This window comes from Candidozyma auris, chromosome 2 (genome assembly GCF_003013715.1).
Source record: "Candidozyma auris chromosome 2, complete sequence".
Taxonomy (NCBI): Eukaryota; Fungi; Ascomycota; class Pichiomycetes; order Serinales; family Metschnikowiaceae; genus Candidozyma; species Candidozyma auris.
Window position 1 is genome coordinate 25714 of NC_072813.1, and position 15321 is coordinate 41034.

Here is a 15321-nt window from a genome sequence, read left to right on the forward strand (position 1 = left end):
GAAATGTATAGTGCCACTAGTCTCATTGAGCGATACATGGGTATCGCCAATTGCAAGCAAACCACCAAGTATAGACTTGTTTTGAAAGTCTAGTTTCTTTTATTGGTCACAAAAAGACCAGAATACGCAGTTTCATAAATTTTGATGGCGTTTTCAATTTTTGCACCCTGTTTGTATTTTGCAAGTGTTTGCCATGTTGCAGACAAAATATGCAAACCAATGAAAACTCCTCATTCTCCAGAACACAACTCCGAAAGGCAAAAAAGAAAAGCATGTAACTATTCGGTCATCCGCCGGATTTAAGCTGCTCCCGCAACCTACATTCATGGATTTCATTAAATCTACTCCTTGCTCAAGAGCAGCTTCAAGCGTAAAAGCGGCTCACCTTGCATTTCCGAAATGCAGCCTCTTGACAGGGACCTAAAAGTTTTAAACAATGCGACCACGCTTTTGAGTGAAAATTGGAAGGAGTTAAAAAACACGGTAACCACGATACTCGGGCTTTGGGAGAGAAATTGTCGAAACTGCACCGAAACGCTATTGTCCCGATGTCCCTGGAAGGGAAGTGCGTCACATGACGGGAGCAAGGATGGGAGGCGAAGATGACGTTCGGGATAAGTGGATCGGACTATAGATTTAGGCCGAAAACGCAAACACTGTATTCCTGGTCAGCGGTCCCCGTTCCTGTAAGCTTCGGTTACTACGCTGAAATAGAATCGTCCATTTGGCAAGGCATTCATGGAATTGCAGCCGTGGACTGCACGGCCAAAGAACTCTCTCAGGCCTAAAAAGGAGAGCTAATGAGACATCGAAGTCGACAACAATTTCATTATTTTTTCCTTGAAAATATACGGTAACCAGAGTCAAACACCTAACCTCTCATCTCCTCTTTGTTTTCACATTGTCATCTAGTTTACGCATTATATAAGTCTTCCGAAACGTCTGCCCGATGAGGCGGGTCCTGCAGGGCGCCGTTTCCCGATACGGGCTGGTTATTACATAGTTTGATTGCCAAAAATATAAACGTTTAAAACCTCTCACGAGACTCACTTTCCTTTAAAACCAATACCATCAATATACCACCATGTCCCTTTTGTGGAAGAGACTCACTGGCCTCTCAGAAGGAGAGTCCAGTGTGGACCACAGCGAAAGCGACCATGTTGAAGAGCGCAGGCTCACCAAGTCAACCATAGACGAGTCGTCGCCTCCTATATCGCCAGAAATGGACCTTGGGAAAAACCAAAGTCCAGATACGTCGCCTGAAATTGTTCAGCACGAGAAAATGGACCACTCGGAAAGTGGCAAGCGCCTGGCAAGGTACGCCACAGACCCAGTGATTGTTAACTGGTCGGCACTTCTTCAGAAACGAGCTGCCAATGTCTTCGAGCCCACAGTCGAGTTCACGGGGTTGGAAGGTAGTAGCAAAACGCGCGAGGCGCAACAGAAAGTGGTTCTTGGGCCTGCGTTTGGTTCTGAGCCATCTTTGGATACCCAACAATTTCATGACGCTGAGCCATCTCCTAATGAGCCACATGTTGATGGTAAGGCTTCGTATGGTAACGCGTCCTCTTCAAGCACTGGACATTCTGCTGAAGAGGAAGACCCAGTCGAAGCCGAGGCTCGCATGGTCAGAGAGCTAGAGTTGCAGAGGCAAGATAAAGAACTCAACAGAAGACTTAGTATCCAGCGGCATCAGGAAAGGAAGATTAAGCAAAAGAAGGTACGGAACGATACCAATGCCGAGATGGAGGAAGCCTTGAAAGAGATAAGGCACGCGGAGCGACGTCACCGGAAGCTTGAGAGGCGGAAGAAGAAAGAGGAAGCAAAGCAACGCCAAGAACAAGAACAGTGGTATATCGAAGAGCAGGAGTTTCTTAAGGCACAGAGAGAGAAGGAGGCCGCTCGGGAAGCAGAGAAAGCTGCAGCAAGAGAAGAAAAGAGATTGCGGAAGGAAGCGAAACGTGCCGAGAGAGAACGGAAGAAAGAACGAGAAAGAGAAAGAGAGAAGGAGAGGGAGCGTGAGCGTGCCGAGCAAGAGAAGAAGAGGCGTGAGGAAGAGAAAGCCAGGGAAAGAGAGCGTAGAGAGCGTGAAAGGCAGAGGCAAAGAGAGGAAGCAGAGAGGGAGAGAATACGGCAGGAGGAAGAGGCAGAAAGGGAACGGCTTCGGCTCCAAGAAGAAGAAGAACGTGAAAGGGCACGTCAGGAGGAAGAGGCCCGTCGTGAAAGAAGACGTGAGAGGAGAGAACGGCGGCGCGAGAGGCGCCACAGAGAACGGGCCAACGAAGGAACCGAAAATGGCGAGTCGGGCGCCGGGGCTAATGAGGAGACCACTCGTAGTCGCCGTCGCCGTGATCCCGAGACGAGAGCCAGAGATCGTGAAGAAAGAGCTCGGGAACGCGAACGGAGGGCAACAGAAAGAGCAATACGTCAGGTCCAGGCTGCAGAGAGAGCTGCTGAAAGACAGGCTGAACGGCGCAGGCGCCGTGCACTTGAGGCACAAGCAGCAGCAGAGATGGGACCCCCTCCTCGCGATGAGTACAGTACAGTCGATGAAGACATTCCTCCTTATCGCGAGAAATTGCACAAATATCTTGATTTGGTGGCGTACGACGAGCGCTTTGCACCGGTGCTTCGCGTGAATCGGTACTTGGTGAGTGGCCAGGAGGACTTGATCGAGGCGATCAACCAGTTCTCGCTGAGCAATCTCTTGCCGAAGAAGATGGATCTTTGGAATATATCACATGTTGACGATTCTGAGTATGAGAATATGATCCCTGTGCTCATTCCCCAGAATGCCTATTATGAAAACGAACTCACGGGGTTCTTGACTCCAGATACAAGAAGCCTTGTTAGCTGATTCCTTCTAAACCGATGAATGGGGAGCCAGTGTTCTAAAACTTTGTCTTTCAAGTGGTTTTAAAAAACTTATATAATCGTCTTATAAAATTTACATCTTTTTTAGGTGATGCGTTGACTAAGCGTCAGTGCAGCCAGACTTGCTGAAAAGGCTGCAAAAAAGATCCGTACACCAAATCACAACATCTTTTATTAATCTACAAATAGTTCACCAAACGAGAACAGTTCTTCAATTTGATTTATGGTGGCATCCACCGCGGTAATCGGAAAACAAGGCACACCGCTTTTGCTGATTGGGTTCAATTGTATATCTAGGCAGTCCCACATATGTTAGATTTTCCGCTGCATTGAAAATAGGAGGTTTGCATCAAAAGCATGAAACACTTGTAAGTTTGAGTATAGAAATCAAGGGTAAATAAGTCTTAGCTCGTAGAATACCACCTCATTCAGTACTTCTTCCCGGAACACGAGAAAGTTTCATCCGAGAGACCCTCAACTTTACATCCGTGCACCACATCTACCACCAATGGTTTTGGTCGCGATGTAAAGTGACATCTTCTCATCGTAGATAAAGAAAAGCACCAACAAAGAGATAATAATACTTAGTATGCCCGAGGGATTTACTAAGGTGTCAGAAGACGCCCACAGATCGAAGGATGCTATCATGCAGAACCCTTATGGTCCAAACCCTGCGGATTTCTTATCAAATGTGTCGAGCTTCCAGTTGATCGAATCGACCCTTAGAGAAGGAGAGCAGTTTGCCAATGCATTTTTTTCCACAGAGAAGAAGATTGAGATAGCCAAAGCGCTTGATGAGTTTGGTGTCGACTATATCGAGTTAACTTCTCCCGTTGCGTCGGAGCAGTCGAGAAAAGACTGCGAGGCCATTTGCAAGTTGGGGTTGAAGGCCAAGATCTTGACCCATATTCGGTGTCATATGGACGATGCTCGTGTTGCTGTGGAAACAGGTGTTGATGGTGTTGATGTTGTGATTGGTACGTCGCAGTTTTTAAGACAGTACTCTCACGGTAAGGACATGAACTACATCGCCCAGTCTGCCGTGGAGGTGATTGAGTTCGTCAAGTCTAAGGGCATTGAGATTCGTTTCTCTTCCGAGGACTCTTTCAGATCGGACTTGGTCGATTTGTTGAACATCTATAAGACTGTTGATAAGATCGGCGTCAACAGAGTCGGTATTGCCGACACCGTCGGTTGCGCCAACCCTAGACAAGTGTACGAGTTGGTGAGAACGTTGAAATCAGTGGTTTCTTGCGACATTGAATGCCACTTCCACAATGACACCGGCTGTGCCATTGCCAACGCTTACACTGCTTTGGAGGGTGGCGCCAAGTTGATTGATGTTTCCGTCCTTGGTATCGGTGAGAGAAACGGTATCACCCCTCTTGGCGGTCTCATGTCGAGAATGATTGCTGCAGACAGAGACTACGTTCTCTCCAAGTACAAATTGCACAAGTTGAGAGATCTCGAGAACTTGGTGGCCGAAGCTGTCCAGGTGAATATCCCGTTCAACAACCCAATCACCGGCTTCTGTGCCTTCACTCACAAGGCAGGTATTCACGCCAAGGCCATCTTGGCCAACCCTTCTACTTACGAGATTTTAAGTCCATCTGATTTCGGTCTCACTAGATATATCCATTTCGCCAACAGACTAACGGGCTGGAACGCCATCAAGTCTAGAGTTGATCAGTTGAACTTGCATTTGACCGATGAACAGTGCAAGGAAGTTACAAACAAGATCAAGAAGTTGGGTGACGTTAGACAATTGAACATCGACGACGTGGACTCCATCATCAAGGATTTCCACGCTGATCTCTCGGTTCCAGGTTCTCCCATGCCAGCCAATGGGAGCAGCCCAGAGACCAAGAAACAAAAAACACACTAATTACAATAATGTCAACTCACTTTATACTGGTTATATACACAAACTGACATGGCAATAGATAAGAATCATATTCATATATGTAGTGATAATCCTACCAGGCGTGAGTAGCGATGTCGTACATCATGAACAGTACAGCGATGCCTCCGAAGACAAGGCACATAGTAGTACAAGCCATTATGGCTTTTCTTCTGGCGGCTGTTTTCAAGGTAATTCCGTCCTTGACCTCCTGGGAGTATAGAATCACTCCCGTGACGACGTTTAAGCAAGCAATAAGCGAGCACACGAGTTCGGTTACTCCGTGTTTGAACATCCTGAAAAAACCTGATTAAATATAGTCAAAGCTCTTCATTTAGCTCATGGGCGAAGGTTTTGCGACAGAAGTGCTGGAAGTGCAATCATACAGCTTCGACAAGTTGGCCAAAACAAAGTAAGTATAACACAAGTGAACTTAAATAAAAAGCGATGGTGTGACAATTTCGAGTGACGATGAGAGCACTTTTCTCGGTCTCAAAGTGTGCAGTGATGTGCAGGACACCGGAGCTGCCGCTTCCAGCAGCATTATGCAGCTCTCGCTGCCAAGCGCCTAAACTAGAAAGAAAACGCTATGGCAGTTGTTTGTTCTGGCCTCGAGAAGGACCAACTTTTCTTCCATCTTCTTCATCCTCTTCTTCTTCATCACTATCGTCAATAGGTACTGAGTACGTTTTCCTTTGAAAATCCTTAATGTGGGCCTTGTTCAAGGCATCCAGAATGGCGTTAATGGTGGAACGCCTGCGCAATGTCTCGCCCAACGGCGCATGGCTCTTATGGGAAAGTTTGAAAGACTCGCTTGCCTCCTCATCAAAGGGACGATCTGATTTAGCCGACTGTCTACTGAGGGCTGTGGTTTTTGCAATTGACGCTTTCGCCAAGGAGGGCTCTGCGTGGCCACCTGAACTGTAACTGGTTTCTGAGTCTGGAGAGAACTCGTCCTCAGAAGTCTTGTGTGTATCGTATTTCATGTCCACTAATCTCTTGATTGCTTTTTCAACTTTAGCCAGCACCATGTATGGCAAGGGGGCGTCTCTGGATGCCCGGAAGAGAATGACATTTGTGCAATGCTCATTTTCCATACGGAAGAACATCCAGATGAAACGACGGAAGATTTCGGCGAGAGCAATACAGAAACTGGTCACTGCCAGTTGCTGGATTTGGCTCGAGAAAAAGGCATAGAATATCCATTGGAAACGAAGAAGCACATCAACCACCGAGGCCACATAGTAGTACCCTTTCTTTTTGTAGAATAAGTGATCACGCAACAAGAAGTTTTTCGAAGTTGTCTGCCCCAATGACCAGTCCATAACAATATCCCAGATGGAGGTATAGATCGAGTTAATGCAAGCAAACGTAATGAAAGCGGCTCTGTTTTGGTTAGTGCGATTGATTCTCCAAACACTAAGCAAACAGTAGTAGATTGCTCCAACCAAATATTTCACCATGTTGGCCAAATGCGGGAACGCATCACCCGTGTCCATGTAACGGCGAAGACATTGCAAGAATCTAAAGATTAATGGAAGTGACTGAAGAAATCCCATAACACGCGAGTAGCCAGAGCCACATCTCACGGTGGATGACGGTACGTTGCCACCTCCCAAAACGTGCCTCCATTTGTCAGCGTAGAGACAGAAAAAAAATGAGATATTGCCCATGGGATAAGTCAACGAACACAATATATCTCCCAAATAGAAGTCTCTGAATTCAACTGGGTAGAATCCCGACCACAAGATTCTCCATAAAGCTATTTGTAGCCATTTTCGGCTTGAACCATAAAACGAGGTACCTGGCCAGAGAAAGATGATGAGCATTACACCCAAATAAATAAGCGGGAATGTTCTGCCAGGAAAAGTGTCCGGCCAGAAGTCCCTGAATGAGAACCAACCTAAAAGTCCCAAAAATGCGAAGCTTAGCGACGGTAGGAGCCAGAACTGTTTGAAGTCCAACGCATTAGACAAATTGAATTCGAATATGAATTTGTAGCTGATCTTGTAGTAGTTGAACACGATGTAGTTGATGCCAACGAAGAAAAATGCTAGATTAATAAGGAAAAAACCACCCCAAAGCTGTAGCAAGAAACGACCTTCATAAAGCTTCCCGTGGAGTGTCTTGTCCAAGGCTACAACCAAGCCAATAATAAATAGTGGAAGTCCAATGCCCAAGAACATTCCTGCTGCAAAAGTACTGAAGTAGTACAGTGGCTGCCTCATTTGGGCATTGTTGTATGCGTAAGTGGTGCTCTTGAGCTTTTCTAAACCATGCTTCTTATCCTGATGCTCGTTATCAAAGTAAGTCATGAACAAATCTTCCACACGGTTCAGAATCTTATCAAGGATACCGCTCGTAAGGAAGTACGACTGCTTGTCAATTCTCTTGATGAAATCGTTGCACATGCTGCTTCCCACAGCCTTATCAAACTTCTTTGTGATTTTGCGGAACGCTGTCCTATTCATAGTTTTATACGATTTGAGCAAGGCAATAAGCCTATAATGCTCAACAAGAGCACCTTTGAGCTGTCTCTTTGCATATAGATATGGCACCCCAAAGCTCTTCTTTTTCGTGTAGTCTCTTTTCTTTGTCTGCTTGACCTGAGCCGGCGTGGGTTCTTGCACTTGAGGCATCCTCTCATCCTCAGAAGGATTTATCAGCTCATCGTCGTAGTCAGACTCAAGGTATTCTAGATTACCATTCCTGATTTGGTTTTCTATATAATTTGGATCGTATTCCTCTTTCTTGTCCCTATCCTCAAGGCGAATGCCGTTGTTGGACAGTTTGCTGGCTCTCCACTTGTCGAGGAAAGCCGTGGAGGGAAGAGTTGGGAACTCGTACTTCTGGAGACGCAGCACCATGGCTCTGAACTTGAACGTGAGACCATCAACTGTTGCATTTACAGGGAGTTTGGACGTTGTCGCCGATAAGACACGTTTTTGCATGTGGCTCCTGTGGTCCTTAAGATGAAAAAACTGATCCTCGAGAATAAGAAACCTCTCATAAACTTCCTTTTCTTTCAGCTTATAAAACGAATCTACTTTATCCAACTCATCCTCGAGCCACTTGTAAAAATGCGTCTTATCTTCGTTGAACTGCTCCTTTTTGTCCCTGTTGGACTTGCTGGAGAAGTTGAAAATCGACGCCTTTCGCCGCAGAGACTCGTCGCCTTTACCCAGGTTTGCAGCTGGAGGAAGAGGTGCCACTTGTGGGACATAGGGAGGTTCATTAGCAGATTGAAGCAATGGCGTCGTGTCGGTTGTCTTGACTTCCTCGTACGCCTGTCGACTAGCAGCTGCCTTGTGTATGAGCTTCTTTCCTGCCTTGTAGTCAACATACTGCTCTTTCCACTCTGGAACCAAGCCTTCACTGAGGGACTCACCGAATTTCATGGTGGCAGTAGACGACGGTTGGAGTCTATAAATCTCTTATCAATCTAGGACCTAATATTCTGGCTCGATAGTGCCGCACCACCCAAAAAGTCTCAGGACCCACATCACCCGTTGTATGCACTCCACTAAATTGGTTGCAAACCGTCATCGTCTCTTTTTTTTCCTATCGCTCGTACCTCACATATAGAGCATCCACAAAGTGCGGGTGCTTAATTCCTGGCGGTTTCGCAGCCTGGTAGCCTTCAACAGCTTCTCTCACCGACCATCCACAACGCTCAACCAAGTAGCAGCAAATAAAAAAACCCGTGCGGTTGAATCCATAGTGACAATGCACGGCTACTAGCGGGTCGGGTTCGCTCGTTGATCCAAGAACATCGTCAATGAGTTGGATGAAACGCCTGATAGCCACGTGGTCGGGCACCACTTTTGAGACAGTAGCACATTTGTAGTAGCGAATGTTTTTGAACGTTTTCGGGCTGTATGGCGGAATGTCTGCTGAAATGTCAACTATGGCGATGAGTTTTCCCTTGATATCAGTGCCGTTGTTGTCTCCATAAAATTTACTTTCGACCACCAGTGGGGAGTGGTTTGGATCGCCTTCTCGAAGAGTTTTCATTCCAAGTAGCTTTGCATATTCCTTGCCATTTCTCCGAAAGATGTTATGGGATATAGCTTGTGTTTTCAGCCATTTGAGCTCATTCTTAAGTCCCCATTTGTCCCCTGAGATTTCTGCCTTGAGCTTGAGCACCCAAGCAGGCAGCAAATGTAAGCGCTCGGGGAGATGCAGCTCAAAATGGTTAAGCACAAGCCCACTGATGAATTCAGGCTTTGAAAGAAGTAACGAATGGCCAGCATTCTTCACCTCTACTATGTTGAAGACTTTTTTTTGCCAGTAGTCAAGAAGGAAATCACCCATATCACGAATAATCTTCACTGATGTCACATGGTCGTCTGCCCCTCCTACAAGTAAAACCTTCTCGTAAGTTTTGGGGTCCTTCATGTTGTTGTTGAGTCTGGAGATGGCATTCACCAATTCCAGGTACGTGGCACGTTTGAATCCGCTGATATAGCGCAATAATATATTGGTCTCGATGTCAAGATTCCACCTGAACTGACGAGCCCGCTGATGTAAGCTGCTCTGATGTGGCAACTGTCTGTAGACACTTTTGCTTATCAAGCCAGGGAGTCTGTCCCACACCCTAAACAAATTAAACAACCACGCGAATCTCATGAAGTAGCTCATGAAACTGAAAGACTTCTTCGGCGGGTCCTTATGTCTGACGTCATCGAGTAGTGGAGGAGGTGATAGCATCACCAATGCTTCCACTTTCCCGGCCTCTAAGATATTGGCGAGCCGCGTTATCAAATGAGTACCCATTGAATGGCCTACAAGAATGACCTTCTTCTCTGGTGGGACCACCTGTTTGATGAACTGCCTGAGAATCCTCACAAGACTATCCGTGGAGAAATCTGCCCACAGCATGGCCTGGATGCTCGAGGAGATGTCGAGCTTTTCTTGCTCGGAAATCTCGCTGACGATTTTAAAGTTACTTTTGAACTTGTACTTGGAATTGCCAAACCCTGGCAAGTCTAGCGATATTATCTCCAGGCACTGCGAAAGTAAAGCCATCAAAGGCTCAAATTGAGACATTTGACCACCCAAGCCATGAACAAATACAATGACAGGCGACTCACTGACTTCTTGTACAATTCCAGGCGCCAAAGGCTCGTCTTTGGCAAAATTGGTCAAGGGATGGGGCGCATGAATGCTGTGAAGGTAGAGCTTATTTACAGACACACGTGGCTCCTCTGACAAATCTAAGCAAATGGTAATACCGTACTTAGCAACGAAAGCACAGTCACTGGGCTCATTCTCGAGAATGAACTGCTCGAGCTTATTGGGCTGGCGAAAGATCGCTAAGCGAATATAGCACCACGTTCTCTTCCAGAACGATTGAGTGGCGGCGATCTGGGCAGCGGACAACTTCGACAATTGAGACTCAGAGGCCTCAGTCGGTTGCTGGAGAGAAATGTCACTTTCCTCATCGCCAGACAGCATTTTGGGTGAAGTGGCTGAGTGGTGCTTGTGCTGAGTGATAAATGAGATAAGTAGTCACAACTTATACAGGTCGTCACCAACGGCTGCAAAATGGACTAGACTTTGGAGAAATCGAACGAGAGTGGTTTTCAAGAAAGTTAGGAGTGGTCTTCAAGTAGCATTGGGCAATCCGCTTCACATAAAATTGAGATCTGTTTAGAAATATTGTTATTATTGTCGTCGATACCTCGTCACTGTGGCTTACGTCATAGTTCAGGGCGACAACAGGTCTACCAAATTCAACATAGAGGAACAAGAAGATCGACATAATTCGAAGTATGACGAGTTTTATTCGAAATTTCTCCAATGGTCCCACATAAGGATCGGGGTCTCTATGGTGGTAATCTTGAGAGGGGACTATCTGTAGTGATGCTTTTCAGGGTAACATGCCGAAGTGAATTACGATCAGGTTCGCAATACATAAGCCTCATGTGTGATAGGGAAAGATCAATTCTTCTTAGATTCAAGACTCTCTAATACTTCATCTGGGATTTCGTAGTCACTTTGCAGAATATACTCTAGTACCACATTTGTAGGCGCTTCAGTCCAACCATCGTAGGCTCAACCGCCGATTTCACCAATCCAAAGAGATAATATTCTGAAGATCAATCAGCATATTGAAGGAGAGTTTCATTTTATTTTCAACTATTTTCTTTCACTTATCAATCACTGTCAACTTTCGTCTACACTTACGTTTCTCCGTCACATAAGTACGCGAATCAACACTGTTACATACTACGCTTACACTCTTCATCACCAACCTAATATTAGGCCACCATGAGCGAAAACCCCTGGCCCACATCCGGCCGCCTCGGGTCGCCAAGCCTACATGACTCGATGGACGACTTTGAAAACTCCTTGGATAGAGCGATCAAATCAGCCACCAACAATTTCTTTGATTACAAGCCCCAATCTCGAGAAGGATCACAAGGGTCTATAGCGATTCCCATGTCAACACTCAACCCACAAGGGTCAGCGGAACACGATGATGATAACGATTCGCTTCCTCTTATGACGGGCCACGATAGCACGATGCTGCTTCCGTCCTCACCTACAGTTGCCTCGCATAGTAGAGGGGGATTGATGCGTCGAGCTCTAGGGCTCTTCAGAACTATCAAGGAGGAGGTGTCGAGAGAGATCACAGACAGATCTCTAGTGAACAACCCCGATCCTGAGTCCGACCTAGGCTCAGAGCGCTACGTTTCTCCCCGGAACTCCTCGAAGAAGTTCCCCTCAAACGCCATTTCCAACGCTAAATATAATCCCATTACATTCATCCCACTTATTCTATACGAACAGTTCAAGTTCTTCTTCAACTTGTACTTCTTGCTTGTTGCATTATCTCAAATTATTCCTCAACTACGAATCGGCTATTTGTCGTCGTACATTGTCCCACTTGCATTTGTCCTTACCGTCACCATGATGAAAGAGGCTGGAGACGATATAGCAAGGCGTAAAAGGGACTCAGAGCAGAATAACGAGCGCTACGAGGTACTCAATCGTCAGTCTCCAATTACACAGGATGTCTCGATGGTCCAGTCGAAGAATTTGAAGGTTGGCGACTTGGTGAGACTTCATAAGGATCGCAGGATTCCCGCCGACATGATTTTGCTCCAGTCTTCTGATGCAAACGGTGAAGCTTTCATAAAGACCGATCAGTTGGACGGCGAGACTGACTGGAAGCTCAGGGTGGCATGCAACTTGACCGACTCCGTTGACGATATCAACACCCTCATTAATCATGTTTCGCTTATCGTTGACAAACCAACCAAGTCTATTCACCACTTCAACGGGAAGCTTATTTATCATCAGGGCTCGTCCAACAACAAGTCTGTCCCTCTCACGATTGACCAAACGTTGTGGGCCAACACTGTCCTTGCATCTGGCACCGCCATAGGTATCGTTATTTACACTGGAGTTGAAACTCGTCAGCTGATGAACACTACTATGTCAGGTGTCAAGACCGGGCTTTTAGAGTTGGAGATCAACAGTCTTTCTAAAATACTATGTGTCACGGTGTTTCTTTTATCTGTCATACTTGTCATGGCACATGGCTTTCCATTGAAAAAGACATGGTACATCGATATTCTTCGCTTTTTGATCTTATTCTCAACCATCATACCGGTTTCGCTTCGTGTCAACCTTGACTTAGCCAAATCAGTTTACGCTTCACATATTCAGAAAGATCAGGAAATCCCTAACACCATCGTTCGTACATCCACAATCCCGGAGGATTTGGGCCGCATAGAATACTTATTAAGTGACAAAACCGGAACTTTGACGCAAAATGATATGGAAATGAAGAAGCTTCACCTTGGTTCAATTTGCTACGCTGGTGATACTTTTGATATTGTCGCAGACTATATAAGCAAATTGCTCTTCCAGGAGGATTCTGGTAGCTTTGCTGCTAAAAGGAAGGATATGACGACTAAAGTTTGTGATCTTGCATTGGTTCTAGCCTTATGTCACAATGTCACTCCTACTGAGGAAGATGGCCAGCTCTCTTATCAGGCTGCGTCTCCGGATGAGATTGCAATTGTGAGATTTTGTGAGCAAGTTGGACTCCGCTTGTTTAAGCGTGACAGAAGCAACATCTCCTTGCTTCATCTTGCAACCGGCAAAGAATTGAAGTTCGAGATTTTGTATAATTTTCCCTTCAATTCTGATACTAAGAGAATGGGTATCATTGTTAAAGACATTGAGCGTGATGAAATCACATTCATGGAAAAGGGAGCTGACACTGTAATGGCGAACATTGTCATGACTACTGATTGGCTCGATGAGGAGATCTCTAACATGGCTCGTGATGGCTTGCGTACCCTTGTGATTGGCCGCAAGAGATTAAATGCGGGATTGTTTCAACTTTTTAGTAAGGATTACGAAGAGGCTTCTCTTTCAATGACGTCGAGAGATGCTCAAATGCAGCGTGTCGTCAGCAAGTATCTCGAGACAGACGTCGAATTGCTTGGAATAACCGGTGTTGAGGATAAACTTCAAAAGGATGTAAAGACCTCTATAGAGCTTTTGAGAAATGCCGGAATCAAAATATGGATGTTGACAGGAGATAAGGTGGAAACAGCGAAGTGCGTGGCTATTAGTGCCAAGCTTATCGCCAGGGGTCAGTATGTGCATCAAATCACAAAGGTACATATTGCAGAGACAGCCATGAGCCTGCTCGATTACCTCATTAACAACTTCAACTCCTGTCTTTTGATTGACGGAGAGTCAATTGCATTCTACATGAAACATTTCCGTCGGGAGTTTATGGAGATTGTCTTACGTCTTCCGGCAGTAATTGCATGCCGCTGTACCCCTCAGCAGAAGGCCGATATCGCCATGGCTATCAAGGAATTTACCGGAAGGAGAGTGTGTTGCATCGGCGACGGTGGGAATGATGTGAGTATGATCCAATGTGCAGATGTGGGAGTGGGAATCGTCGGGAAGGAGGGAAAGCAGGCTTCGCTTTCAGCAGATTTCAGCATTGATCAATTTCATTTCTTACTGAAGCTTCTTCTCTGGCATGGACGTAACTCCTACAAAAGATCGGCTAAACTCGGGCAGTTTATCATCCATAGAGGCCTCATTATTTCAGTTGCGCAAGCTATCTATTCTATCTCCTCCAAATTCGAGCCCCTTGCATTGTATCAAGGGTGGCTTATGGTTGGCTACAGTACGCTATACACCATGGCTCCTGTATTCTCCCTCACCCTCGATAGAGATATTGATGAGAGACTAACAAAGATGTACCCCGAGTTGTACAAGGAACTCACATTGGGGAAATCTTTATCGTACAAAACCTTCTTCATGTGGGTTGTTATCTCATTGTATCAGGGGAGTGTAATACAGGTTTTATCGCAAATGTTCCAGTCACTCGATACCGAGAAATTCCTTGCTATGGTAACCCTCTCGTTTGGTGCATTGATCCTTAACGAGCTCATGATGGTCGGCATGACCATCAACACGTGGAACAAGACCATGGTAACGACCATTGTTGTGACCTTGTTGATCTACATTGGTCTGATTCCGTTCCTCACCGAATACCTTGATCTTGATTACATCACAGATTTCTCGTATTACTGGCAAACAGCCCTCGTGTTGGCCGTTAGTTTATTCCCTGTGTGGCTCACGCAAACGGTTAACCGTAAGCTCAGACCACCCACGTACGCGAAGGTGCAGCAGGACTAAGGTGCTTTGACTTTTGTGTTGGGCTTACAAGCCCAACCTGTCTGCAGACCCCCGAATGATGATTCTTTTGTGAAAGCGATAAACGAATTATATCCGATCATGTATAGATGAAAGCGATAACCCGGAGTATGGCATGCAATCCGGCGAGGTCTAGGGAAGAAGAGGCATTGCTGCATCGCCGCGCATGAACGAGGGAACGACAAGAGGCGGGCGCAACATGGCTATACGAGGAGTCAGTTGTTGGGAAAAGGTAGCGAGGATCGATGAGAATGCTTGATCTGTTCTGATATGAAAGCAAAGCCTATACGACAATCTTGCTATTGAGGACTGTGCATTCAGGGAGGGGACCAATAATGGCATTTGGTCAGGCATTCCTAAGAAACGCAACATAAGCCTTGACAATAGGAGGCCATTTGCCATTTTGTATGCTGGATCATCATGAAACCCAAACTGGCAGCGAGCAAACAACAACAAGAGATGGTTAGGTGAGGACTTTTGGAGCGATCTGGTTCCCATATGAGGGAATAAACAAACAAGACGTGACGGTCAGGCGCGTGTTGGACGCGTGTTGGATGTTTTTTTGGCAACAGAAAAACCCGAAATAACACGCGTACCGCGTCAGCAATGAAACCTGTTCCAGGAATCATGGATCAAGAATCATAGACCGACGAGCGGTTCTGTTGCGAACAAGAATGGCGCTTACCAAGATGTGCGCAGCAACAACAAACAATGCCGGCAATAGTGCTGATCAGTGGAGTGCAAACGAGTGATGTGAATTAAGCCCGTTAGAGACAGGTTTAAGCGATTGAGGTGGGCTGCCAGAGACATGCTTCCATAAAAGTGTCACGTAAGAATTCCTTCTCCCC

At 46.0% G+C, this 15321-nt stretch overlaps 5 protein-coding genes across 5 annotated transcripts; 3 read left to right on the forward strand and 2 right to left on the reverse strand. All coding sequences in view use genetic code 12, as the record gives it.

Annotated features, from left to right (window-relative positions):
• Positions 1-1084: 1084 nt before the first annotated feature.
• On the forward strand, positions 1085-2857 carry CJI96_0001451 (uncharacterized protein; the record flags this gene model as incomplete). Its single annotated transcript, XM_029032110.2, has 1 exon — positions 1085-2857. The coding sequence occupies one exon, from the start codon at positions 1085-1087 to the stop codon at positions 2855-2857; it is 1773 nt and encodes a 590-aa protein (XP_028892425.2).
• A 606-nt stretch (positions 2858-3463) lies between these two features.
• On the forward strand, positions 3464-4759 carry LYS21 (homocitrate synthase; the record flags this gene model as incomplete). The annotated part of the gene is made up of 1 exon (XM_029032111.2): positions 3464-4759. One exon carries the CDS (start codon positions 3464-3466, stop codon positions 4757-4759), a length of 1296 nt encoding a protein of 431 aa, XP_028892426.1.
• A 602-nt stretch (positions 4760-5361) lies between these two features.
• SYG1 (Syg1p) lies at positions 5362-8172 on the reverse strand (the record flags this gene model as incomplete). The annotated part of the gene is made up of 1 exon (XM_029032112.2): positions 5362-8172. The coding sequence occupies one exon, from the start codon at positions 8170-8172 to the stop codon at positions 5362-5364; it is 2811 nt and encodes a 936-aa protein (XP_028892427.2).
• A 163-nt stretch (positions 8173-8335) lies between these two features.
• On the reverse strand, positions 8336-10231 carry CJI96_0001454 (triacylglycerol lipase; the record flags this gene model as incomplete). Its single annotated transcript, XM_029032113.2, has 1 exon — positions 8336-10231. One exon carries the CDS (start codon positions 10229-10231, stop codon positions 8336-8338), a length of 1896 nt encoding a protein of 631 aa, XP_028892428.1.
• Positions 10232-11047: 816 nt separating this feature from the next.
• On the forward strand, positions 11048-14455 carry CJI96_0001455 (putative aminophospholipid-translocating P4-type ATPase; the record flags this gene model as incomplete). Its single annotated transcript, XM_029032114.2, has 1 exon — positions 11048-14455. One exon carries the CDS (start codon positions 11048-11050, stop codon positions 14453-14455), a length of 3408 nt encoding a protein of 1135 aa, XP_028892429.1.
• Between the last annotated feature and the right edge of the window lie 866 nt (positions 14456-15321).